This window comes from Podarcis pityusensis (genome assembly GCF_964106645.2).
Source record: "Podarcis pityusensis genome assembly, chromosome: 4".
Lineage (NCBI taxonomy): Eukaryota > Metazoa > Chordata > Lepidosauria > Squamata > Lacertidae > Podarcis > Podarcis pityusensis.
Genome location: NC_138027.1, coordinates 66,971,586 through 66,998,989, shown reverse-complemented (window position 1 = coordinate 66,998,989; position 27,404 = coordinate 66,971,586). Strand labels below are relative to the sequence as shown.

The following is a 27,404-nucleotide window of genomic DNA, read 5'->3' as shown; positions in this document are numbered from 1 at the left end:
TGGAGTAAAAATGAACATTTATTACAACTCAACTGGTGTGATACTAAGACAGTGTCCACACAGCTTATGTCACAGTCACAACAAAGCTTCCAACCAAGCACATACAAGGCAACATTGTAAACCTTAAACATGGTTTGAATACACATTAAAAAAATTGCTTTCGACTTTTTAAAATGTCAAGTAATTAGATCACTTCAACATCACACAGAGGGCCACTCTAATGTTTCTTGAAACTCATTCCAGATTTTCTGTGAGTGAAATGTAGAACAGGGTTCCTGGGTATCTTATGCAAACATGATATTTTCATAACTTCTCCTTTGTGATTATGGCATGAAGCCATGATCTTTCAAATGCCTGGCACAGCTTATAAAGTATTTGGATGCTTTGGAACACAGTAATCACAGCAAATAGACCCACAGGAGGGGAACTTGATAGTCATATTATTGGAAAGGCGTGCAGTAACACACACAAACACAATGTGCAGGAAGTCACACTGCTTTCAACAGCAGGTGTTCTGTACTGGGGTTCTGCACTATGTGAAGTGTAGGACATGCAGGAAAATGCAAGACAGAGTAAAACAGAGTTTGACTTTGTGAAGTTCATGTTGCCTGATCCTATGCATGTTTATATGGTAGTAAATCCTGCTTTGTTCAATAGGACTTAATATTTTATTCTGTTTTTAATCTGTTGGGAGCTGCCCAGAGTGGTTGGGGAAACCCAGCCGGACAGGTATAAATAATAAATTATTATTATTATTATTATTGTTTTATTATTATTACTTACTGCCAAATAAAGTGTGCATAGCTTTGCAGCCTTTTGAAAAACTAGCTGAGGTAAGGTATGCCAATGACTTAAAGAGTTTGTGTGTAATGTTTGCTTCTAGTGTGTTCAGATTTGAACACACTAGAAGTGTTCAAAGATAGGTTTAGGGAGTAAACCTATCCTTGCAAAGTAGAATGAAAAATGAAAAACAATGATTAACACACAGATTGTCAGATTATCAAAATAGCTACTTGAGTTCTGGTTTAAGTATAGTTGATATACTTGGAGAAAGGTAGACAGATGTGTTGTAACGTTCTCTTCTTACATTTTTCCCTTTGAGCTTATGTCAACTATCTCAATGACTTCTGGTTTAATACTGCTTTACACTTTTGAAAGGATTACATGAGCAATCAAGAAAGCATTTAAGCTAGTAAAAAAATAAGTTTTTTAACAAAGAAAATTCCATGTAGCCTCAGCTGGTGTTCCCTTTGTACATTAACTCAGTTTTCTGGCTGAATTTCACACTGTACAATTTCATTCTGATACAAGTTCTGTTTACAACCTTGTTGCTAGAAATAAAGCAACTAACATCTCACAACAGATCTTGGACTTGCAGATCTCAATAGAATTCTTTGGTATTATGAACAGCTGCAAAACAGTTGTTTCTCCCCAATCTAACAACCTAAACTGAGTATAACAAATGGTGACTTTATAGTAAAAGTCTTTGGTTACACAAAACCAAATTAACACATTTCGACTGGCTGCCATATGGAATTGTTTCTTTTCAGTGTATGACATAATGTACAGTACTTGATACATTATGTATGGCATTTTACAAAATATATTTACTAAAATTGCCATTTATGACTCATCAATGCTTGTAAATTACTGTGGCTTAAATCACTGTAATATCCCTTTTCTCCCAGAAAAATGTTTTTAAATCTTTCATTCCCTTGTTTTTAAATTTTACAGTAAATGGATTTTTTCTTGTAGGCCTAAAAGATGTAGCTCAGCAGAACAGTAATACTGACAAATAGCATCATAACACCATTAGCTAACAATAAATGAAGGCAGTGAACATTTAGTTATGCGGAAACATCACACAAGACATCAGCAAAGAAGGAAGTTTATGTCAGTCCAATTTCTTCGAGTACACTACGAGGGGTTTCCGCTTCCTGTGGAGGGAAAATTAGAGAATGAACAGATTTTGTGCTCCTGCCAAACCATATGTGCTATGTTAATAGGGAATTGATGAAATTCAGGGTATGCACCAAGCAGTCGCTAGTTATGCAGAACACTCTCAATGTTTAAGCATTTTATAATAGTATTCATCGCACACACCCATCCATTTTCTTTTGTTGTCAAACAGAGGAAGCAAATTATTTTCTGTTTTCAGAGCAGAGATAGGGGATATTGCTATTAAAATTCCCACTCCCACCCACCCCAGCAGGCATGGCCAGTGGTCAGGAATGATGGGAACTGTAATCCAACAAGTGGAGGACCACAGATTCTCCATCCTATTTGACATAAAAGAATGCTATGATACCACTAAAACTTTTTAGAATCAACATTTCTAGTTTCAAAAAGTTAGATTTCTATACTTTATATGTGAAGTTTGTATGGTACTTCTTGAAGTGATTTGATAGCAACTGTAATGTTAGCTGAACATCTGATGTTTCTAAGACTACCTTAGGAAAAGCACACCATGTTGTTTTTCCTGTTAAAAACATAACTTGTAATTTTTGTATAAACACAGAGAGTTTACACTTACTTTAGCATCCTAAACAAGGCACAGCACCAAAAAGAGAGAGTCAGAGTTAGGCAACAATTTTCAGAAAAGGCAGCATTGAAAATGTGAAAGAATATAGTTAAAGATGCATTTTGAATTTCTGGATGTTCAACTAAAGGAACAGAAATGGGCCACGAAACTTACCAGATTAAAGACAAACACATTAAAAAGAATTTCTACTTCATGATTTTAAAACTGGAAATTTTGAAAAGGCTATTGTCAGGGGACTGAAACCACAAGAAACTTACCTTTATTATTCATTTACACATCACAGAAATAAACGATGCTTCTAAATATTCATGGATATAAGGATAAAAAAGCTGGACTATCACAAGTGGGGCGGGATGTTCCTAGAACCTCTAGATTAGCATAGCAATCACCAGTATGATCACTTGCCACCATTCTGCATTGATAGAAAGACATGCTAGTGTATGGAACTGAAGGGCAGGATACGAGATAGCACTGCAGTTAAGTTTTAGCCTAATCTGCTCTGTGTAAAGAAGGTGTTTCCTGACAAATAGATCTATTGGCAGTGAAAGGCACCATTCTTCCCATTTGTGAGGCAGACTACAGCTCCTTGCCACACAAGAACTACTTGGGAATGGGCACGTTCCATCAGCAGCCGCAGATCAAGAAGATAGTATTTTCTTCTTCCTTTCACTGATTTGTGAGGTAGGTTAGAGCCACTGTATGCCATGTGAAGCATAGGCTGGACTTCCATGCTAGTTGGAGCTATCCACATAAATGTTCATATTCTCCTATCAGGACAGGACCTAAAGGAAGTAGTGCTTATGGACTCTAAACTCTGGGCAATATGCAAATACTATCAGACTATTGTTGTGTGTATTTTCATATACTGGGTAAAAAATTAAAAGTTAATTTGCACCTTAATGAACAATGTTTTATGAGTAAATGAAGCAAGCACACCCTCAACTAGTTAACATCCCAGATGCAATCTGGGAGCATTTAAACTACATAGTAGCTGTGAATATCAATCAAACAAATGTTAACAGCTGTTTGAAAATGTGTAACTGAGTAATGCTTGAGAATCAATTTAAATAATGCTAATGCATTGAAGTTTGAATCATTTATCAAACATGTCTTCACATATTTTATGCCTGTAGATTAGAATTACCAAAGGCCAACTGCACAAACATGAAATATATCATAGCAAAGAGATGGAGGAAAAAAGAAGCCATTCACGTCAGGAGTGCATGCAATACTTTATTATAGACATGCCATGAAAACTAATTCACAGAAATTTACAAGCATGCAGCCGTATAAAGCTATAACATAACACAGCACCTCATTAGCACTCCATGCACAGCACTTTAAAGATTCAGGCATGAGGAGAATGCAAGCAGCATTTACCATATACATTCACAGAAGCAATACAACAAAAACAGGAAAGTTTTGTAATGGGAAAACATCCTAAGATTTGATACTAATACATCCCAGACTGTTGTAAATTCAGAATGTTAAACCCCCTTACTTGTGAACTATAACTGACATTTTTGTTCAAGTAAAACACGTATATCTGGAATTTTCTATTACTTATAGTTCATTTGGCTAATCCTGCCCCTTTCCTATTTTTGCAATCACTATTTTATAGCAGCCTCCTGAGCAATGTAAACCGAGTTAGTCTACCACTGCTCACACTTGGAATGTTCACATTTCTGAATAGAAATTGCAGAGTGGCTCAGAATATCTGTGGATGTTTCTGTATGATTACCTGCAGGCACAGATTCTGCCTGTTGCGGCAATGTTTGGGTCAGCTCCATTAGTGCACTGAAGTATAGTCATATAAACAATTTTTTCTATGGCCTACGAAGTTTTTCTCATTATCTATTAAACGAACATTTAACGGGTCCAACAATAATTCACTATCAATGGATTTCTGTAATATATGCACAAATACCAATTCATACTTAGTTTGAAAAATACAGTCACCATGGTGTTTGCATATTTAAACTGCAATGTTGGGCTCAACGTATTCCAGCTTGAATACTACATGCTATGACAAGTGCTACTGGTAAGATTTAACATGGAAGTTATGGCATGCTGACAAGACACATGAAAAGAAAAAACACAGACATCACAAATGGTAGGAAAAGAAAATATACAACAGCAAAACAAATGTGATAAACTAATTTGTTCAAGATGACTGGATTCGTCCAGCTGAGGATAAGTATTCTGCCATGAGTAAATCGGCTCTATCACGTCTCTGTATGCATGGTGAATGAAGTCATTTAGTATACTGGGACATTAAAGTATTCATGACGTGGCTACAAAAGAAATGTGCACATTCTTTATAAATAGTACAAAAGTTTGCATGCATACAATAATGCAAATGGTTTTTTATTTAACACTACTTTTAATGCTATTACACTATTTCTACACCAATCTTCTCAATCACATGCATTATTAAACAACATGCTATTCAGGGTTTGAAAAGCACACCACTGTAGTATGTTTAACAAACTATATGCAATTAGACATCAATGAATCATTTGTTTAAAAAATGTTGCTCTCTGTGTGTGTGTGCACACATGCTTCCATATTCACAACAAGCTTGTAGTGACTCGTCTGTACCATGCATGGCTATGGTCAAACATTATTTGTTTGCATATGATTACATTTAAGTAGAGAAGGCAGAACTTTGCCTACGTACTGCTGAATAGAATTGTCATTATTGGAGGCACAGAAAGAGGTGTGGAAATTAAAGTACGCAAATTGTTCAGTTTCTGATAATGCATCTAACTACATCAAATTCTATCCCCGCTCCACCCGATGTGTTTTTCAGCATGGCAATTTGCAAGCAAGGGATTGTTAGAATATCCCCCCATCAGCAAAAAAATAAAGTGTAGTCTTGCAAATTATCTCTAAGCACAATGACCACATTCTGTCTAATCCATTTTTAAAACCACTTGTATTAACATTCCAAGCCAGCTAACCGTTAATCCAACTACTCAGATGGAGACTTGGCTTTTGGGATTTCCTGCCAACCAAGGCCAATTTAACAGGATCTTAAATTCTCTCACACTTCTAAGAGCTTCTGTACAATCAGACTATTCATATAACTGTTTCAGGACCAGTTCTAAGAAGACTAATCCAAAGACCCTTCTGAGAATTCTCATTTAAATAGGAATGCCCAAATTCTCATGCACAATAACCAGGCATAAGAATAGTCTGTGGACATTCCCATAGCACTGTGTTTATGTATGAAAAATATGGGCTTTCCAGAAAATGTTAAACTGGAAAGTCTCCCCCCCCCCCCCAAAAAAAATTCGTCTGCTCTAATATCAACTAGGATCCATGTTAGTCTTATATTTAGTTAACATTTAATATCTTAATGAGAAGAAAATGAACTTTCTCAACTAATGTGAAGTGTTCCTGTTCAGATAAGATTTCCAGCCACTCCATTCCAGTTTCCCTCCAGTTTTCAATCTCCGTCCCCCTGCAACACTGTCTGCATTCTATGCTTACTAAACATGTTCTGTTCTCGTTAGATCATTTTTGCACACAACTCATGATGCTGCATAAGATTGCAAAGAAACAATAGTTAACTTCTCAGGCAACAGAGCAACATCATCCGACATCAGCTTTAACCTTGACTAGCATTCCCTCCTACAGTGTCTTTGAACAAGTTCTTAAAAATACAAAAATAATTAGTCAATAACCGAGACTCAGTGTTCCCATCCGCATCAGATTTTGCTCCTTCTGTTTCACTTTGCCCCATGTGAGCATGCATTGTGTAGCATTTCTAAAGGAGTTTGCTGCATTCAGAATATTATATAAGGAAGAACCAAGTTTTACCAGAAGGGTGTGAAGGTCTGGTTTGACTTACTAATGTTGAGCTTTTGCAATTTTTTTCTTTTAAATTCAACTTGCACAGAAGCACTTAAGCAAACCACTCTTGAGTAGGACAATGGCAAAGATAGCTAAACACCAGTAAGTTGATTTGTTATTATTTAACAAAACATTTTATTTTTTACATTTTCCAACCTCAGACAGGTAGTGAAAAATGAACTGGTTCAAAGCATTACAAAAGTAATTAAAACATTAGGTCAGGGCAGGCGCACTGAGTCAAGAAGCTGTTAGCTTCTCGATGACAATATTCTGCACTGCAGCCTACCCACATAATTCTTGCAGCTCAGGTCCTAAGCAAATTTCTATCACATTGTAGGTAATGCTGACACGAAAGTGTCTCTTCTCTCATCAAGTTTGGGACTTTGCAACCAAGTGGAATAGAGAAGGGAAGACTTACTATTTGAGCCATGATGTTCCCTCCATAAGTAGAGCCGAAGATATGTACCAGCATGACTAGATGGAAAATTACTCCACAATCACACTCAAACCAGGGACAGAATCCACAGAACAGATGAATGTATTGTAACTTTGAACAATTTCATCTTTTGTTCAGTCTATTCAAGGGGAGAATGGCCCGCAGCAATCATTCTATATAATCACTGTGGCACACATAAATGATGGTAAGTAAAGGTAAAGGTACCCCTGCCCGTACGGGACAGTCGTGTCCGACTCTAGGGTTGTGCGCCCATCTCACTTAAGAGGCCGGGGGCCAGTGCTGTCCGAAGACACTTCCGGGTCACGTGGCCAGCGTGACGAAGCTGCTCTAGCGAGCCAGCACCAGCGCAGCACACGGAAACGCCGTTTACCTTCCCGCTATAAAGCGGTACCTATTTATCTACTTGGACTTAAGAGTGCTTTCGAACTGCTAGGTGGGCAGGAGCTGGGACCGAAAGACGGGAGCTCACCCCGCCACGGGGATTCGAACCGCCGACCATACGATCGGCAAGTCCTAGGCACTGAGGTTTTACCCACAGCGCCACCCGCGTCCCTATAAATGATGGTAGAGACAACCAAATCCTAGAGTATGGAGCATCTTATATCTTTAGGAAGGGCTGTAGCTCAGAAATCAGGTTCAATCCCTGTCATCTCTGTGTAGGGCCCGATAGATAATCCTGTTGAAAACCAGTGCCAGAGACTGTAGACAGCTTCCTAATTGTCTGATTCAAAATAAGGCAACTTCCTAAGTTTTTGTTTCTTCACCTGTGGCGTGGGATCTAGCAACAGCTGCTATCTACACTAGGGGTCCACACCAGCTATCAAGCAGATCAGCAACAACTCTAGGACATCCAATTCATTATTGGCTGCGGCCAGGTGCGTTTCTGTTCAGCTTAATCTTATGTGCCAGCTACATCCATTCCTGGAGTCTGCAGATCTGGTCAGGTGATGTAATACCTTAGTTACACCATGTCTGGATTGCTGCAATGTGCTGTAAATGGGGCTACCTTTGAAAACTGTCTCAAAACTATCAGTTGTCAAGAATGTGGCAGATTACTGGGGGCCATATGACTTTCCTATTAAACACAGGAAAATGCAGACAATTGGTCTTTCTAACTTAGTATTGTCTACACTCACTGGCAGCAGCTCCTCAGGGTTTCAAACAGGGGTCATTCTAAACACTACATGGAGATGCCAGGAATTGAACCTGGATCTCCTGCATACAAAGCAGATGCTCTATCACAAAGCTATGGTCCATTCACAACTACTGTTCAGGTTTCCAATTCATTTCCAGGCTCAATTCAAAGTGCTAGTGATAACCTTTAAGAGTCATTCAGTTTAGGACAGGGTTTTCTGAAGGACTCCCTTCTGTAAATGCCTGCACATGACTGAGTCTTCAACGGATCACTCTTGTGTGTCCCAACAACTTTGAAAGGATGCCTGGGAACAGAGACAAGGTCTTCTCAGTGCCCATGCGCAAGCTCTAGAATTCCCTCCCAAGGGAAGGGTCATCCTGCCTCCTCTTTAATGGCCTTCTGCAGAGTTGTTAAAAACTTTTAAAAGGAGGCTTCTGAGTCATTGATATTTCTATGCTCATTTACTGACCTAATTTGCTAAAAGGTATATTGAGTAAACTGCTATTAATAGCTGCTGGGAATTAAACAAAGAAGGGGAGAACCATGTATGTCACACTGAGCACCTTCGGGGAAAAGGCAAGATATAAATGCAATAGAAATAAAATAAAATAAAACAAAACAGAAGTTTTTTAATGGGTCTTTGATTATTATTTAAATATAGATCATTTATTCACCCTGATTTGTACTGTCCCAAGCTTACTGGGGTAAGGCAGGATTAATAAGTGTGATAAGTTTTAACTTGTTTTACATGTAATTCCATTACTCTATTGAAAGAAATTCAGCTTTTTTAAAAAACTGGAAGATGTAATTAACTTTTTTCTTTAAAAATGATACCAGGCTTTTAAACTAAGTGGTACCTCTGGATGCAAACGGGATCCGTTCCGGAGCCCCGTTCGCATCCTGAAGCGAATGTAACACGCGTCTGCGGGTCGCGTTTCTGCGCACGATGTCATTTTGAACGTCTGCACATGTGCGAGTGGCGAAACCCAGAAGTAACGCGTTCCGTTACTTCTGGGTTGCCACGGAGCGCAACCCGAAAACGCTCAACCTGAAGCGTATTCATCCCGAGGTATGACAGTACTTCTGCTACTCTGTATATAATTTAGCTCTGGAAAGTTTTCAGTTTATCCATTTGAATGTTCACTGGGATTTCTTTAAAATACACTTACCTTTTTGTGTAACATATTCCTCTAAAATACTCAACAAAAATGTTGCAATGCACTATAGATGTAAATTAGGCTTGTCCTATGAAATTGACTAGTAAAGCATAAATAAATAGTTCTGCAGCAAGGCCTATGGTAATTTCATGGCCCTTCCGGGTAATGTTTCAATGCATAATTAGGCCCTACCTAGCAAAAAACTTTGTGAACCTTCCAACTTCTATTAACACCTAAAGATTAACAACACCAGAACAAAACCACACACCACACACTTCAAACCGATGCTGTTAGTATGAAAGGAAAATAAGACAAGAGCACCCAAAGCATATTTCAATACTTTCATGCAAGTGTTGCACAAGGTTAAGTTCATCACTGGCCACTTTTCTGTTCTTCTTTTTACTTATCAGGCAAGAGTTCCATTACACGTGCAAAACTCTGCAAAGCACCCATGTAAACCATGCCACCAAAACGGTAAATTTGGTAGTTACCAATCGTATGGATGGGATCAAAACGCTAAGGCTTTAGACTGCTCTTAATCATAAGATATCCTCAGACAAACCTCCCCAGTCTTCATTCTGGCTCTACAAACAAAATCAAGCACAATTGAAAATTTGGCAAGTCTGAAGTTTAAACATTTTTTTAAAAAATGTAGCAGAACTATCTGAAAAAATATCCACTATTACACACACTTGTACATATGAGGACCGCTAAGGCTCTCAGGTAAACGGCTTCTTTGCATTGCTTAAAAAGTCAGTGTTATCAAGGACAAAGCTAATGAAAATGTGACAAAGACAACAACTCCAATGAACTCCACATAAAAAACATGAGAACTCAACACAACAAGATGTTTCTTTTTCAACAGCTAATCAAGCTTCAGGTTGGGGAAGTTATTCTGAACACAATGAGAGCATTTGTTAAGAGTCAAGCTATATTTGACAGTAGAAGATACTTCCTACTTGTCAGCTCCACTCCCATATAAAATGGGGATGGGACTCAGGTCTTGCAGCAAGAACACTGCACCCTTACCCTCCTCCTGTGCCTTATTTCCTCTCAGTTCATTTTGCCAACCATTTTTTTCCATTAATGATCCACTTCTGGTACTGGAGCTAGAAACAGGGAAGTGTCTGAAGCAACTGAATACAGGGATGTGAGGTACATGAGAAAGTCAGTTAGTCAGTCAGTCTCCCATGGACGCCATTTACTGTTAAGGACCCTCAACTTTATATGACAGTGCGGTAGACACATAAATTATAGTTCCCACCATGTCTGATTTGGTCCCCAAATAGATCACATTAATTCAGATCTCATCCTTACTAACAGCTTTGAAAACTCTTAGCAAGATATAACTGGACTATTGGATTTATTTTTAATGGGTTTTTAAAAGACAGTATCTCAGAGAATGCTAGCCTCTTTGAAGTTTTCTTCTGAAGAGTACAACATAAAACCTAAAAAGCTGAAGTTAAGCCTTTCTTAAAGTTAGCATTTAATTTTCAATAGTGGAGTTATGCCATTCCCAAACTATTTAGTACTATGTAAGATACATTAATTCCCTCATGCTACAAAGGACTACGATGTAAGACATAGATGAAGAGACAATAGAGAACAAGACAGAGTTCTCATTCAATATTCCTGCCTCTACCGAATACTTTAAAGACTACTTTCTGTGCTGAGGTCAAAGTACCAAACATTCAAATAGGGTGATGACAGTTATCTAATTCAAAGCACAAGCTCTGTAAGGGAGATTAAACAGCTTTACCACACAGAAAAGTGCTTGCTTCATAACTTATGCAAGCAGTTCAGAAACACACGTCTCTCAGAGGCAAAGCATAGGTACTGATTCTTTCAGTGCTAAGTATTACAAAAACCCAATAACTACATTAGGTATGCAATGTGTTTGTTATTTCCCTATGTCACTCCAATATTACAAGAAGTTAGAAATCATGTAGAAGGGACAGAATGATTATGTGCATATAGGCACACAGTACACAATTCATTTTTTAACCATGGCATCCCCTCACTTCTCCATGTGATCTTCGTCCTCCCATGTAAACTTTAAAGCCTTGCATTCCTCTGGCAGCTCTAGACAGAGCTAAAGGACTGCTGCCATACCTGTAAGTCAGGCCAAGTATGTAACATGGAGAACACTTTAGATGTAAACACTGTCCCAAGTTCTCTCCATATCTTCAGCAAGCTAACTGCAAGTTTGAAATCATATAGAAATACTCTGAACAAAAAAAAGTTATCACTGCAGGAATCTTGCCTGCCTTGTATTTAGGAGCTGAACCAATGTTTGGCAGCTGGCACAGATCTGAGTCACTACCAGTACCTGGGCCATAACAGGGAATGTGGGGCTTAACACATCTATTGCTCACTGCTTTAAGCCATAATAAATGTGTCTGCAAATCTTGGGGAGACAAGCATATGAAGTGTGGTTGAGGGAAAGCATCTTGCAATTGAAGAATGAAGCATTTCTTCCCATTTTCCCCCACTCCATATCACACTGCCTCCCATGGCGTTTCAGCTCTGATTATCTTTGTTCTCAAGTTCCCACTTTGTTCTGGATTAGGCATCTCGTGGTCTTAAAATATTTTCTTCTTGTGCCACATCCAAGGTGATTTAAATGGGTTGCATGGAGCTCAGTTCTGCAATGACTTAAGTATTTCTTTCACCAGAACTTAAGCTTAAGTAGTAGATGCATTCTTGTGAGATCTTTTTTGTTATCTGCAAGTGAACATGCTCACTGTCCACTCACAGAACATGAAATGAAGAACTTTGAAGCAATGGTGCACTAATTTAACAAATCACAGTTCTAGTGAACAGAGTACTTAATTTCCAAAAATAATGGAAATGTACTACTAATGTAACCCTCCCCATGAACTATGTGCTTGATAATAAAGTAATTCTAAAATACACAATTGAATAAGAGCATTTTCAATCTGTCCTGGAAGGACTGATTGTCCTTCTTTTGTCCTTGTGCTTCAGCTTGTCAAACTGATTTTTAAAAATCCTTCAAGTGTTAGGGTATGAAGGAAGTATTATGGTATTAGCTACAAAGGCAGGATAAATGACTCTTCCTTGTCTAGCTTTTGTACAGAGAGTCCCAAGTGAAAAGCTACTTATTATGTTTACATTTGTTTTATCAAACAGATTGTTACATACATATAAGGCAGCACAGATTCCAACCAAAGCGAAGGAACGGAATGACACACACATCACCCATTACAAATAGGTTAACTTCCAAAAAGACACTAACCAATGTAAAGGAAACACAAAATTCCACAAAATTTTAAAATGTTTAGTTTTTGTAACTTTATGTAAACACAAAGTCTAACACAGGCACTGCAGTAACAAATTCTGAAAAGATAAAGTACATAACTAACACACTATTGAAAAGATAAACTATCAATTATACAAACCCTGAAAGTCTATGTGAATTAAATGATGATGGGAAAGAGTAAAACTGATAAGGGGAAAATATTATTTTATTTCCTTTTAACATTTAGATGTCACACATTCAACAACTTCCGCTGGGCAGCTGTACCTCCCTTGCAATTTCTTAAACAAGATTTGTTCTGGCAAAACCATGATTTTAAAGGGGATTTGTATGGAAGAGAAATCTATGGATTTTGTTCTGCAATTTAATATTGGACTTTTTTTCTTGAAGAGATTCCAAAAGGAACTGCATTTTATATTGTTTTTACTATGGTTCATTAGCCACCTCAGACACTTTTAATCGAAAGGTAGGTTAGAATTACTCTGTAAAACAGACGTGCAAAATTTTGTTCACAACAGCTAGTGTGCCACTGCACTCTGGCAAGCAAAACAAATGGCCAATCTTGCTCCCAAACTTGGGAGCTATAGAGCTAGCTGCAAATTAGTCTAGCCGCTGTGTAATGATCCCGTCCTTTCTCAAAGCTGGGGGGGGGGGGTGTTTTACCACTATGACAGATACCCTGGGGGCTATAGTTCACCAAGCTTCTCACCATACTTTCCTGCTGGGAAAACCTTCTTGGTTGCTTCAAGCCCAATAGCAACTTGACTTGGAGTAGTCAAACCAGTGAATTACCCACAATCCTGTCCTGCAGGGGAAGCATAGCGAGTCACTGGAGCACATGGCTAAGAAAAGTCCTGGCAACCACTATTTTTGGCTTGCCTAGCAAGGACAGCCAAAATTCTGTTAATAAACGAATCCACCATAAAATTATGTGAACAGAGTATGCCAATATTTTGTACTAGTACTATGGAGCCAGATAAATTCTGGACTGTAATGTCAGCCAGATAATAGAGCCAAACTAGACATGACATTTGCCACATGGTTTGTCTTTGTATCATTACTTTTTCTTTAACATATAGCCAGCACTTTGAAGAATCCTTAGAGGGGACCATGGCATGCAGTAGTTCACAGAGTGGATAGACTCAACAAAAATACATTACCAAGAGGAGGAGGAAGAGGTACACACACCCCTGACGCCCTTTTTCTTTCTCTTTTACCCTGGCCACAGAGGCATTGCTATGTCTGACTTGCAGCCCCAGAGCGCTTTGAGAGCTGCCCTGCCAGACCCTTCAGTGAGCCAGTGTGGTGTAGTGGTTAAGAGTGGTGGACTCATAATCTGGTGAACCAGGTTCGATTCCCTGCTCCTCCACATGCAGCTGCTGGGTGACCTTGGGCTAGTCACACTTCTCTGAAGTCTCTCAGCCCCACTCACCTCACAGAGTGTTTGTTGTGGGGGAGGAAGGGAAAGGAGAATGTTAGCCGCTTTGAGTCTCCTTCGGGTAGTGATAAAGCGGGATATCAAATCCAAACTCTTCTTCTTCTTATGGGGTCCACTTTTCTGCTTGCCTTTCTTCCTGGCAGCAGCCCTCAACTCTCTCCCCAGAACCCCATGCAGTATGTATAGCTATGTGTGTACGAGCGGCTGTCACCTGTCTAATCTTTCTGTTCTCATTTCCTCTGTTTTATAATACTTAAAAATCTGTTAGGGGAGGGAAATCCTCCTCCCTTCAACTTCCTTCCACTCCAACCTCTGTAAAATCATATTTATGAAACAAACCTGTTAATTTCCTATCAGCCTACAAGGCACTGTGCACTATTAAGATCAAAGCAAACTAAACCAACAGTAACCATGAAGTAAGATCATACAACTAGAGCAAACAGATCTCTCTGCAGCCTTGTCCTTTGTGTGTTTACTCACAAACAAGACTATGCAAGACTTGCTCCCAAAAGTGTGCATAGTGTTGCAGCTGTAAAAAAAAATTCTTCCTCCACCCCTTTAATTCATATTCCTTCCTCCCTAATTTCCAATATCACATTTTCTTCCTGTGGATAGGTTAAAAGAGAAAAATCATTCTCAGCTGTGTTTGAGGTTGCAAGCCTAACCATGTATATGCAGGAGTAAATCCTACACAATTCAGCAGGGCTTACCCCCAGGTAAGGATTAAGTTTGGAGGTTTAGTGACCAAAGCCCACCCATCTACTCATTGCCTTTTTCTGCCTTCCTCTGCCATCTGTCCCACTATCCCTATTTGCACAAGCTTGACTTGCTACATCCAACACCTCGGCTCATAGGCACTTCAGTAATGCAGACTGTTGCCCCTATGGCCAACTTTGCAGACATGCACTGCACACATGCACTTTAAACAAGCATGAGCAGGTTACACCTCATGTAAGGAATAAAGAATCTCACATTTTAAGAAAATGGAAAAATATATACTGAAAGACACTGTATGCAATCACAACAGTCTTGATGGCTGTTGTATTAATCACAGTATTCTATTTGCCACCTGCTCCTTCTGCAACTTTTTCTAAAGCTTCTTATATAATATGAACAAGCCAGAGTATTTGTGGGAATTCAGAATCACTACACTGTCAACATCCATATGAAAACTTCTACTCATTGAGCCTTCTCCTCAGTATACCAGCATTTTAAAGGCAGTGAATTTTTAATGAAGAATGCTTTTAAACAAGTAGTCCCAGTGTATATATTCTGAAGTGGCAAAACCCAAGAAGTTAATATATATTTGGATGGGATGGCCACTTAATTACCAGCATAAATTTATGGTTTATTATTTTAAAAGTCTCACTAATGAGTGGATACAGGAGGACTGAAAGATGGGACTTCAACAAAACACATATCAAAGCAAAGCAAATACACATCTCAAAACACCACCCATGTTTGCAATACAAAGCCACAAAAGTTCACATTTGCATAACTGTACAAGCACACAGGCTAAATCCATGTTCCTTTATGTAGAAACAGACTTGCTGTATTTATAACATGGCTCTGAACCAACATTCAAAACATCTGTAGTGCCAGTTCTATGTTATCACCTCAAGATTTAGGAATTTTATGTAGCCTAACAAAAAATGAGTTGTTCCAACTACTGTGTTGAAACTCTAATTCTAAATCAGTGCACTAAAGGCAACAGAGTTCACTAATATTTATGCAGCTGCTATCTGTATACCAATGAGGCTAGGTAAAGGGAAATGGGGTGGGAACAACAAGGCCAGAAGCAGGACCCTTACTACGGAGTTAATTCTTACGTATTTCAAAGATTTATGGCTTTAACATACTACATATTTTGATATATGCTATGCTGTGTTATATTGATTATTCTGATGCTGTGTTAATTGAGTTGTTTTCTATTAGTCTCTTCGGGCTTCTCTCAGGAAGTAAAAACAGGATGTAATACAGGAAATGCATTTTGTTAGCAGCTGAGGTGCAAAGTTTCAACCCAAAAGTCTACTTTATTTGCTACGGTTCTAATACTAGTGTTATAACTATTTTCTAAATGCACAGTGTACATCTACTTAAGTTAGCTATGGCACTGTTACTTGTTTTTAAAACACTTAATGTTAACTATACCTTAGCGTCTCAAAGAAGAGAGTCTAGCTTCTGGATTTCAGCAATGAAAGAGGCATACATGCATCAGGTATGACAAAAATTAGTTATAATCATTCAGTTAATTGAATAAAAAGAAACGGATATAAATTGAATAAAAACAACAGAAATGCCTAGACAAGAAGACACACACATGGAGACAGTAGCTGCATGTCTAGCAACACATACAACACCGAACACATTATGAAAGGAAACCTTAAAAAAATAAAGCAGTATTACTGTTCTTTATAGGTTATATACTGAATATAGTGATGCTAGCTAACAGAATAAGAAGTGGGTAAAGCAATATTGTACAGAAGAATATTAAGGAGAAGCTACATGCTAGACATGCTGAAAAGCTTTTTCAACAACTTCTGGAGAAATAAGATGCTTTTCTTAGAAAAGAGTAAAGCATGCTGGTGGAGCTTTGGCAAAAAAACAATTTTCTTACCTCTTGTAATAGATCTGCTTGTTCAATGGCTTTAAGAACATTTTTCTTTGAGGTCTCCTGTACTTCCCCTCCCAAAAGAAATTCATCCAAAATAAAATAAGCCTTCTCAAAATTGAAGATGATATCAAGTTCACATACCTAGAAAACATAGGAAAAAACATGTTGAGATTTAATCCCTTCTTTAAACTGCCAAGTTAAGATCCTGTAGTTTTTAAAGAAACACACATTGTCATGATCTTCTGTGTGATCACTAAAGGCCATGTCACGGATTTGGTAAGGAACAAACTTTTGAGAAAATATTATTATTGATTTAAATAGTAACATTAAAATATAAGGAATAGGCATTTAAATAAGTGTATCATTTGAGCTCATCAACCAGGCCTCACATATATACCACATAGTTCTCTGAATTATGTAATAGCATTTGTAACAGCAGCAGCACACTACTGAATATCTTCAAAGAAGATTCAGTGAAGTTGCTGATGGAAGAAATACTAGTTTCTTGGTTGTTACATACAGTATTGGTATTTGACATGCAGTATCTGACAAATTCTTTACTTTCAGACTTCATTAACAGTTCCCAGTAAGGAAACAGACCTATATAATGTAATGCAATAGATAACTTTTTTATTCTCATTCACAGTAATAATGCATACATGCTGTAATATAAAATCAAAATACCAAATTTATTATTCTTTTACAGCACTTTTCAGAGTGCAGAATACTATTAAAATTCCCCAAAAGCACTGTGAGGGTGAAAACTAATGTCACATAAGCAAACTTCCACAGTGAAGCTTCCTCTTCTTTTCCTTCTCCCTGCAACATGCCCGCCCCGCTCCCAGGGCAAATCTATTGTTAATCTAGATCTGGCAAACCTCATGAGTAAATTTTGAGGGCTGCAGGGAGAGGAGAGGAAGAGAAGGCCCTCTTCAGAAATCTGTTCCACTCATGTACAGACAGCACTGGGTGTTATTTCTTATGTGTATTAAAACATTTTTGTATTTTCTTCAGGAAAAATAAGTCATCTTAATTTGTGTATTACATAAATAAAAAACTTCATTACAGAAATTTATAATATAGGATGAGACCCAATGGAGCTTGAGTGAGTATCTACTTAGTCAGTGAGGCTTCTGCTTTCTCTTCTCCCCCCATGTATCCCCCAAATTTGTTCTGGAGGTTGGGAAGAAATTCTGGAGCAGATTTTGGGAATGTGTGGCAGCAGGGAGAAAATGGTGAGAAGAGAAACCCAAGTCCCATTACACAAGTGGATTTCCACTGCCCAAGCAGGCAGACATCATTGGATGTCACCTACAGAGACTAGAAAAACTAATTAATAACTTACACTTCCAAAGTATTTATCAAGCAATTCCACATAACGGTGAATTATTTCCAGGGTTATTAGCTCATTATCCTGATCTTCAATGGCACAGCAAAAGTAGAGACTTGCATATCTGAAAGAAACAGGTTACTCTAATTATGAAACACTGCCAGATTATTGTTTTAAGAATTATACATACCCATTACATATTTCACAGAAATTAACAGTGCCAACTTCCTCAGAGTAATGCATTAACTTTCAAAATTAACCTGAATTCACAAACTTTACAAACTGGCTTGAAAATAGCTGTATTATGGCTTTTTCCAAGTACCTCATTGTAGTTGCCAGTTTGTGGACAAGTTTCATAATTGAGTGTGTTATCAACAGTTATTCAATCAATAGCTATAGGAAAGATTAGAATAGCAGTTATCGTTTTTATGAAAACAAACTTTCAAGATGGCTGTGGAAGCACTACCCCCAGCAATCTTTTCCATCTCAAGGGCCACATACCAGTCGTGAGTGGGGTGTAGAATGAGATACTTAATTTTGTACAGTAAGCTATATTCTGCCAAATAAAAGCCAGAGGTTTCTAAATACACACACACCTTTTATCCTCCACCCAGGCAAGGAAGGTGCATTAATACATTTCAAGAACACATTTCAGCCAGGCAAATCACTTTAGGCGGATGCAGAGTGAAGGGTGTGGCCTGAATGGAGATAGAGGCCTGGAGGGTGTTGGAAGTGCTACAGCAGGGATCATTCAGTTTGTAATTTAAGGGTAACCTTTGTTATCCATAAGTCAATCAGCCAGTAAGGGTAGAGGAGTTGCTTAGCAACCAGTAAAGGTAAAATGGTGTTTGCTGAAGCAGCATGTGCCTATTTATACATTGCTTTTGTTCATTTTCCTCAGCACAGTGTTATCAGGATTTCTTTTATTTCTGGCTACATCGGCATTATTTAAGTGACTTTGCTAAGAGAGGGGCCCCTAAGGTTCCCCACCCTACTCTAGAACACAATCATCATCCTAGGTACTTTTATGTGGGCCTCTTTCATGGGAGGTTTGGAGAGTGACAACACAAGATCAAGCCTTTTCAATGATGGCTTGTTGAATGCTCTCTCCAGGGAGGCATGCCTGGAACAACCTTTATCTGTTTTTATCTGCCAGGCAAAGACTTTTCTCTTTGTCCCTTAATTTGAAGTGTGGCATTGTGGCTTGTTTCAGTGGGGTGTGATCAGTAAGTCCCCATTTGTATTATCAGTTTAACAGTGTGTTTAATTTTTTATTGCATTTTCTCAACTGTAGAAAATTGGCAAATAAAATACATAAATAAATAAATAAATAAAGTGGTAGTAGTTTTGCAGGGCAGGGCATTTCCAACTGTGAGAGATTTATGAATGCACTGAAGCACAGGTAGTACTTGATCTGTTTACCTATTGAAACAAAGATTGAAATAATTTCACTGTGGTAGCAAGAACAATTTTCCTTCACGGCATTAAGCAGACAGTACAACATTCCATAGCTCTTAAATTTACAGTTGAACAGGCGAGAAGAATAAGACAAGTGTAATTGTGCAACCTTTCTATATTTGAGCAAAATCAAGTCCTAGCTTATATAAAATGATGTAACATTTAACATTCAAGTACATTAAATAGCCTTTAAAACACAGTTTTCAAATATGTATGCCTCATTTAATGAAAAATCTGAGTGCATAACTTTTTATTAAGTGTAAAATTATCTCATTTTTACAACACAGAAAAAGTACTGCAGACACGAATAATTCCTACAATGCTACTGAATTATATTTGAGGAAAGTTGAATATGTTTTTCACACATAAGAGAAGAAATCCTTATTTCTACTATTCAATATATCTTTTGTTGGATAGAACTTATAAGTGTAAGGATGGAAAACCACCTTTTGTAGACAATCTTCAGGTCCCTCCACTCCAGAAAACTGCACATTTTCGGTTTACGGGCCAAGACTGTTTGAACAAGTTCTCTTGTGATTTTCTTCTTTTCTTTGTCAGATAATGGGACATACCATTTCTGAAGTCTCAGCTTCCCTTGACGACTAAAAAGCAACATAAACTGCATCTGTTGAGTTAAATAAAACACAGTTTCATGTCAATCCTTCAGTCCCATTGCATAGTGTGTGCTATACATTTGAGAAAGCGTTTGAACATTAAGATCACCAGCATTTTTCTTTCCAATTAAGCTCTAAAAGCAGGCTGTGGGAAAGGACATCAAGGACTTGAAGGTATCTCAAAAGATAGACAGTGGCTCATATTTTTAAATAATTATTTTGAAAAATCTGGATAAGATAAACACAGTAGTGAGTTTTATCAAGGAATCATCTAAATTGTATACAACTGTATACAAGTGAAGTTTAAATGCAAAACATATTCACAGCAATTAATCATAATTTACTAACATCTTCCCATTGAAGACAAATGTAGCATAATGCCCTAGGTTAAAATTGCTGCTGTTTGTATAAACATTTCTAGAACTCATTGCACAGCAATAGAAATTCTCAACTCTGAAAAGCTATAAATTTCATATTAAACAGATCTCTAGTAGCAAAATCCTTGTTATCTGGGTCAGCATTCTTCAACTCTGGGTTCCCACACATTGTTGGATTTCAACTCCTACCATCCCCAGCCATTTTAGGGCTTAGGCAATGGTCAGGGATGATGGAAGTTGTAGTCCTATAACTTCTGGGGACCAAAGACCACTGATCTAGTTATGCTGTTGCAGGTGCACAATATACTTTATTAAAAACCAGCCCATTCTTCTACACTGACTCTGCGACTGTACACAAAAGATATGACATAAAATAACAATGCTGAAAATATAATGCTGTTGGTCAGACTGACCTTAGCCTTCTTCCTATATCTATGTCTATTTCTTTCTGCAAGCAAGCTATACAGAAATTGTAAACAAATTTTACACTCAACTTGAAAGACATCATCCTGCAAACATTTATGCAAGCATTACACATAATCCACCATACAGATTGTGGAAGGTTTACTTATGTGAGCAAATTTAGGTAACAGATAAATGAGTATTGTTTTGTGGTTCATTATGGCCAGGCTTCCAAATTTTTTTATTAAAAAAAAGCGAAGAAAAGAACATATAATGCAACAAACAACCTGGGAGAAAAAGCTAAAAACAAGCAAAATATACTAAAGAACCAACTTATAAACTTTAAAATTCCTTGATAACTGTGCCTGAACGATATGTGGTGAGGAGGCAGGTCAAAGAAGAAGTGATGGCATCCACACTAAATGGTATTAAAAAAGCAGGAACATTGATGCTTCAAACATGAGATGTGATTCACATATTGCAAGCCATACTTGAAGATAGGTCTTTGGTTTCAGAAGGTGGAAAATACTGAAGAAAATTATGTACCATCACACTATATTTTGAGTTCAACAAAGTGCATCTGGGATGAACAGCTCTTATCACCAACTATACATATTGTGGTCAAGTAAATTTGTACTAAAGAATATCCACACACACCAAATATGCATGCAGTTCTTTCTTAAGATCAAGTGAATTTCGGAGTTGAAATCTTTTTGAAGGAACTACCTAGACCTTTTTGGCCACACACAAATATAAAACTTGCCCCTCGTACAAGTAGCTACAGCCATGACAGGTCCATTCCTACTTAGGGTATTATCTTCAAAATGGAGTTAGAACATGAAAATACCAAGTTCATGAGGTGTGTAGCTGTGAGCCAAAGATTTTGACTAAGCCTTGCTTGCAGAAGTTGTTTTTCTGTAAGCTCTCCTCACTATGTAGAAGGCCTCAGTGAAAGTTACAAGAGAGTTACTTTGAACTTTAAAGGCATTTGTCTCTTTAAAAATACAAGTTAAAAAGCAATTTGTATTCTTGAGCCAGAGCAGTCTGGATAGTTAAATATGGAAATTTAGTACCACACAAACCACACATTTCTCAATCTGAATATAGTGATGTATCTCTCACTTTATCACATGAGATACAGGAAGAGGAGCAAAGAATAAACAAAAGGAAGTCCTCCCAGAGAACTTCAGAGCAATATAGATTTGTTCTATGTTACAAATCCCAGAACATTATGCACAATCTAATCCGATCTATGAAGTGTCCTTAAATGGGTTATTTGTATGGAGAATCAAAACTGCAATAATACCATAGGGCAAAAGCTTACCTTATTTATAATACATTTCTAGTGGCTAATCTCCTTAGTGGAAAGCAGCTCACCTGCAATCCCCAATATTTGTCCAGAAGGCTAAAGCACTCATGCTCAAAAAATGATCTCCGTCCCTCCTTCTCCCAGGGTCTCTCAGCATACATATGCAAGACCACACTAAGGACAAACACCATTCTGCTTTTAGGCTTTAAGCGCTTCAAATTCGCATGTAAGCATGTGCAGGGAAGGGATGGAGGGGAGAGGGGAGCCACCTTTGTTCATCCAGGCTGCGTGTGGATTACATCCCCCTCCTCAAAAAAGAGAGAGAGAAATAGCTGAAGCGCATGTTAGGAGCTGGTTACCCCACTCATACATCCACTTCCTTCCAGCATCCCATTTATGAGGAATCGCGCACGGGTCCAACTACAACCACGGCCACCAGAAGCAAAATCCACAATAAAATGCTACAAGAAGTGAATGGTCTTTTTCTTTTCCCAGGGGGTGTTGTTGTGTTTGTGTTTGTTGAAGGCAAGCAGCCTGCCAAGCCAGCGTGGCATCAGGGGCCACGAGAACGACCGAGGGCAGCGCCAAGGGGCCAGGCAGGAGACTCTTGATCTCAGCGAGGTCGTGGGTTCGAGCCCCGCGTTGGGCAAACGAGTCGTGCATTGCAAGGGGTCGGACTAGATGACCCTCGCGTTCCCTTCCGGCTCCTACCATCTCCTTCAGAACAGGGCCTAACACCGACGGGTCACGAACAGCTCGACCGACGCATCTACCCCGCCAAGACCTCGAGGAAAAATACTCTCTTTTTTTGTCAGCACGTAGAGCCCGCGCGGCTTGTATACAAATGCACGCGCTGTGTATTCCTGTACCTGGGCGCACATTTTTATATATGCACACGACGACGGCGGAGAACAAGAGGCAGCGGGAGAGTCTTTACAGCCGGTCTTTACAGCCTCCCCGCCTTCCACCCGTTGGCGTATTAAAAAAAGGGGGCTCCGTGAGGAGACGCCTCTGACCGTTATAAGGAGGCACAGGCGCGCGCGCCCGCGCGCGCCCAGGCTCGCCGCATCACTTACCGTTAGTCAGGAGCGTTCGAAGCGCGCGCACCGGTGTCTCTGCGCGAGTGTGCGCGTGTGGAGGGTGTCTGCTCAGCGCTCTCTCAAACTACGCAGGGAGCAACCGCCGCCACGCTCCCCACCAGAGCGAGGGAAGGGAGGGGCTCCTCACGGCGAGCAGGCCGTGCCAACTGTGGCGGGGCCAGGAGGCGGGGCCAGGAGCTCGTCGCAGGGGGCGGGCGGGCGGCCCCACTTCTTCTCTTCAGCCACCAAACTTCATTCGCCCCCTCGCAGCGGACACCAGGGTGTACCCAAGGGGCGGGGTGTGCGTGGGAGCGCGGCGGGGCGGGGTTGGTGAAAGGAGGAGGAAGGATTTCCCGGGCAGCCAATCCCTGAGGCCGAACCGCACGACAGAAGGTTGGGGAGCGGGTAGTAACCGGTGCGCAGGCAACAGCCATCCGGACACGGCGGGTTGTGACAAGAGCGAGGCGGACCAATCAGAAAGCCGGGTAGACGCAATATTTGTGTTTCCCCCGCCTCTACTCGCATCTCGCCAATCAAAAGCACAAGGGGAAAGCAGATCAGCCAATCAGACGGGGACGCCCTCATCTTGCCCACCCACCCAGGCACACAAGGCGGTATATGAAGCCTCGACAGAATTGCACCGATTGCACATGCGCAGGGTCGTTCAACCGCCCCCCCATCGGTAATTGCGTTCCAGCTTGTCATCGTTAAGCTATGTCTTCTCTGTAACTCTCCCTCTAGTCTTACACACACACCTTTGCATTGCTTCTAGCCGCTTAGTTGGCTATTAAGCTTCTTAGAAAGCTAGTAACGTGTGAGTAGAATGTAGGAACATAGGAAGCTGCTTTGCACTGAGTCAGACCACAGCATCGTCTGCATCAACGGGCAGGCTTAGTCCCGCAACAGAGTAATATGCAAGCCTAAAAGCGGACACGGAAGCATTTTCATTTCTGCAATGGCTGCAGTCCTGAACTCATTCACTTGGAGAAAAGTCCCACTCCACTCAGAAGGATTTGCTGCTGGTGTTAGCACTAACTGTCCCAGGATATTCCAGTTAGCCAATTAGTGCTTCACTTTCAGGTTTTCTCTGTTATATGTGAAGTGTCAGAATTTTCTCAAGTTCTATAGGTTCTTCTGCCCAGGATTCAAAAGTTGCTTGTAACAATACAGTAATGCAGTTATGAGTGTAGCCTTTTGTTCACTACCAGTCACTTTGCACAACTCTCAAGCCTCGCTAGTAAACGCAAGGAAGTGCACTACCTTATTTAAGGTCCAGGAACCCCAGAATGACGGGAAATGACTCTTCATGCAATTGTGTGAGAGGACAGTCTGCGTTAGACTGTTGGTTTAAGACTGGAGAGACCCAGGCTCAAATTCTTTGTCTTGAAGCTCCCGGATGACCAGGGGCCATCATTCTCAGCTTCACAGGAGGATAAATTGCAGCAGGTAGAATCAAGTAATGCTTTAAGATCAGGGAAGGGCTGGATATAAATGTAATTGATAAATACTCAAATTTAGCATAAGAAATGCCATAAAGGACGTGTAGGAATGGCAACACATCATGTTTTAGGATCTGTGACAGCCTTTAATTTTGAGAGCAATATAGTTTTCTGGAAATGAGCTTAGTTGAGGCAGATGTGATGCCATGATTATCTATTTATGGCATTTTAAGATTAATGGCCCCTTCATGGATCTCTGCCTTGCCGCGGCGAAGGGGCTTGAAGAACTCAGAGAAGCTATGAACTATGCCGAGCAGGGCACCCAAGATGAACAGGTCATAGTGGAGAGTTTTGACCAAACGTGATCCACCTGGAGGAGGAACCGGCAAGCCACTCTGGTATCCCTGCCAAGAAAACTCCATGGACAAAGACAACAGGCATATAAAAGTTATGATGCTGGAAGATGAGCCCCTCAGGTCGGAAGGCGTCCAACATGCTACTGGGGAAGAGCGGAGGACAAGTACAAGTAGATCCAGAGCTGATGAAGCGGCTGGGCTAAAGCCGAAAAGACGTTCAGTTGCGGATATGCCTGGAAGCAAAAGGAAAGTCCAATTCTGTAAAGAAAAATATTGCATAGGAACCTGGAATGTAAGAACCATGAACCTGGGTAAGTTGGATGTGGTCAAAAATGAGATGACAAGAATAAATATTGACATCCCGGGCATCAGTGAACTAAAATGGACGGGAATGGGCGAATTCAGTTCGCATGGCCATCATTTCTACTACTGTGGGCAAGAAACCCGCAAAAGAAATGGAGTGGCCCTCATAGTCAACAAAAGAGTGGCAAAAGCAGTACTGGGATGCAATCTCAAAAATGATAGAATGATCTCGATATGAATCCAAGGCAGACCTTTTAACATAACAGTAATCCAAGTTTATGCACCAACTACTGGTGCAGAAGAAACTGAAATTGACCAATTCTATGAAGAATTACAACACCTTATAGAAGTGACACCAAAGAAGGATGTTCTTCTCATTATAGGGGATTGGAATGCTAAAGTAGGGAATCAAGAGATAAAAGGAACAACTGGCAAGTTTGGCCTTGGAGAGCAAAATGAAGCAGGGCAAAGGCTAATAGAGTTCTGTCAAGAGAACAAGCTGGTCATCACAAACAAGCTTTTCCAACAACACAAGAGACGACTCTACACGTGGACATCACCAGATGGGCAGCATTGAAATCAGATTGATTATATTTTCTGCAGCCAAAGATGGAGAAGCTCAATACAGTCAGCAAAAACAAGACCTGGAGCTGACTGTGGCTCAGATCATCAGCTTCTTATAGCAAAATTCAAGCTTAAACTGAATAAAGTAGGAAAAACCACTAGGCCGGTAAGATACAATTTAAATCAAATCCCTTATGAATACACAGTGGAAGTGAGGAACAGGTTTAAGGATTTAGATTTGCTGGACAGAGTGCCTGAAGAACTATGGATGGAGGCTCGCAACATTATACAGGAGGCAGCAACGAAAACCATCCCAATGAAAAGGAAATGCAAGAAAGCAAAGTGACTGTCCAACGAGGCCTTACAAATAGTGGGGGAGAGAAGGCAAGCAAAATGCGAGGGAGATAGAGAAAGATACAGGAAATTGAATGCAGATTTCCAAAAAATAGCAAGGAGAGATAAGAAGGCCTTCTTAAACGAGCAATGCAAAGAAATAGAGGAAAACAACAGAATGGGAAGAACCAGAGATCTGTTCAAGAACATTGGAGATATGAAAGGAACATTTTGTTCAAAGATTACCATAATAAAGGACAAAAGTGGTAAGGACCTAACAGAAGCAGAAGACATCAAGAAGAGGTGGCAAGAATACACAGAGCAATTATACCAGAAAGATATGGATGTCTTGCACACCCCAGGTAGTGGGGTTGCTGACCTTGAGCCAGACATCCTGGAGAGTGAAGTCAAATGGGCCTTAGAAAGCACTGCAAATAACAAGGCCAGTGGAAGTGATGGTATTCCAGCTGAACTATTTAAAATTTTAAAAGATGATGCTGTTAAGGTGCTACACTCAATATGCCAGCAAGTTTGGAAAACTCAGCAGTGGCCAGAGGATTGGAGAAGATCAGTCTACATCCCAATCCCAAAGAAGGGCAGTGCTAAAGAATGCTCCAACTACCGCACAATTGCACTCATTTCACACGCTAGCAAGGTTATGCTTAAAATTCTACAAGGAAGGCTCAAGCAGTATGTGGAATGAGAACTCCCAGAAGTGCAAGCTGGATTTAGAAGAGGCAGAGGAACCAGAGACCAAATTGCAAACATGCGCTGGATTATGGAGAAAGCTAGAGAGTTCCAGAAAGACATCTACTTCTGCTTCATTGACTATGCAAAAGCCTTTGACTGTGTCGACCACAGCAAACTATGGCAAGTTCTTAAAGAAATGGGAGTGCCTGATCACCTCATCTGTCTCCTGAGAAATCTCTATGTGGGACAAGAAGCTACAGTTAGAACTGGATATGGAACAACTGATTGGTTCAAAATTGGGAAAGGAGTACGACAAGACTGTATTTTGTCTCCCTGCTTATTTAACTTATATGCAAAATTCATCATGCGAAAGGCTGGGCTGGATGAATCCCTAGCCGGAATTAAGATTGCTGGAAGAAATATCAACAACCTCAGATATGCAGATGACACAACCTTGATGGCAGAAAGTGAGGAGGAATTAAAGAACCTTTTATTGAGGGTGAAAGAGGAGAGCGCAAAATATGGTCTGAAGCTCAACATCAAAAAAACAAAGATCATGGCCACTGGTCCCATCACCTCCTGGCAAATAGAAGGAGAAGAAATGGAGGCAGTGAGAGATTTTACTTTCTTGGGCTCCATGATCACTGCAGATGGTGACAGCAGCCACAAAAT

The 27,404-nt window shown here is 39.8% G+C and overlaps 1 protein-coding gene across 6 annotated transcripts; it reads right to left on the bottom strand.

The window, feature by feature from the left end:
- AP1S2 (adaptor related protein complex 1 subunit sigma 2) lies at positions 1-23,447 on the bottom strand. 6 transcript variants are annotated; one of them, XM_081003810.1, is made up of 6 exons: positions 22,838-23,002; positions 19,713-19,891; positions 17,824-17,932; positions 16,482-16,619; positions 9,641-9,733; positions 1-1,937 (listed from the first exon to the last, which is right to left on the bottom strand). In XM_081003810.1, the coding sequence occupies exons 1-5, from the start codon at positions 22,847-22,849 to the stop codon at positions 9,689-9,691; spliced, it is 483 nt and encodes a 160-aa protein (XP_080859936.1). In that variant the 5' UTR covers positions 22,850-23,002; the 3' UTR covers positions 1-1,937; positions 9,641-9,688. The 6 variants fall into 6 exon arrangements, with proteins under 6 accessions (XP_080859936.1, XP_080859938.1, XP_080859939.1 ...); XM_081003812.1 differs by lacking the exons at positions 9,641-9,733; positions 22,838-23,002 and adding an exon at positions 23,045-23,447; XM_081003813.1 differs by lacking the exon at positions 9,641-9,733 and having other exon boundaries at positions 22,848-23,002.
- Positions 23,448-27,404: the final 3,957 nt, after the last annotated feature.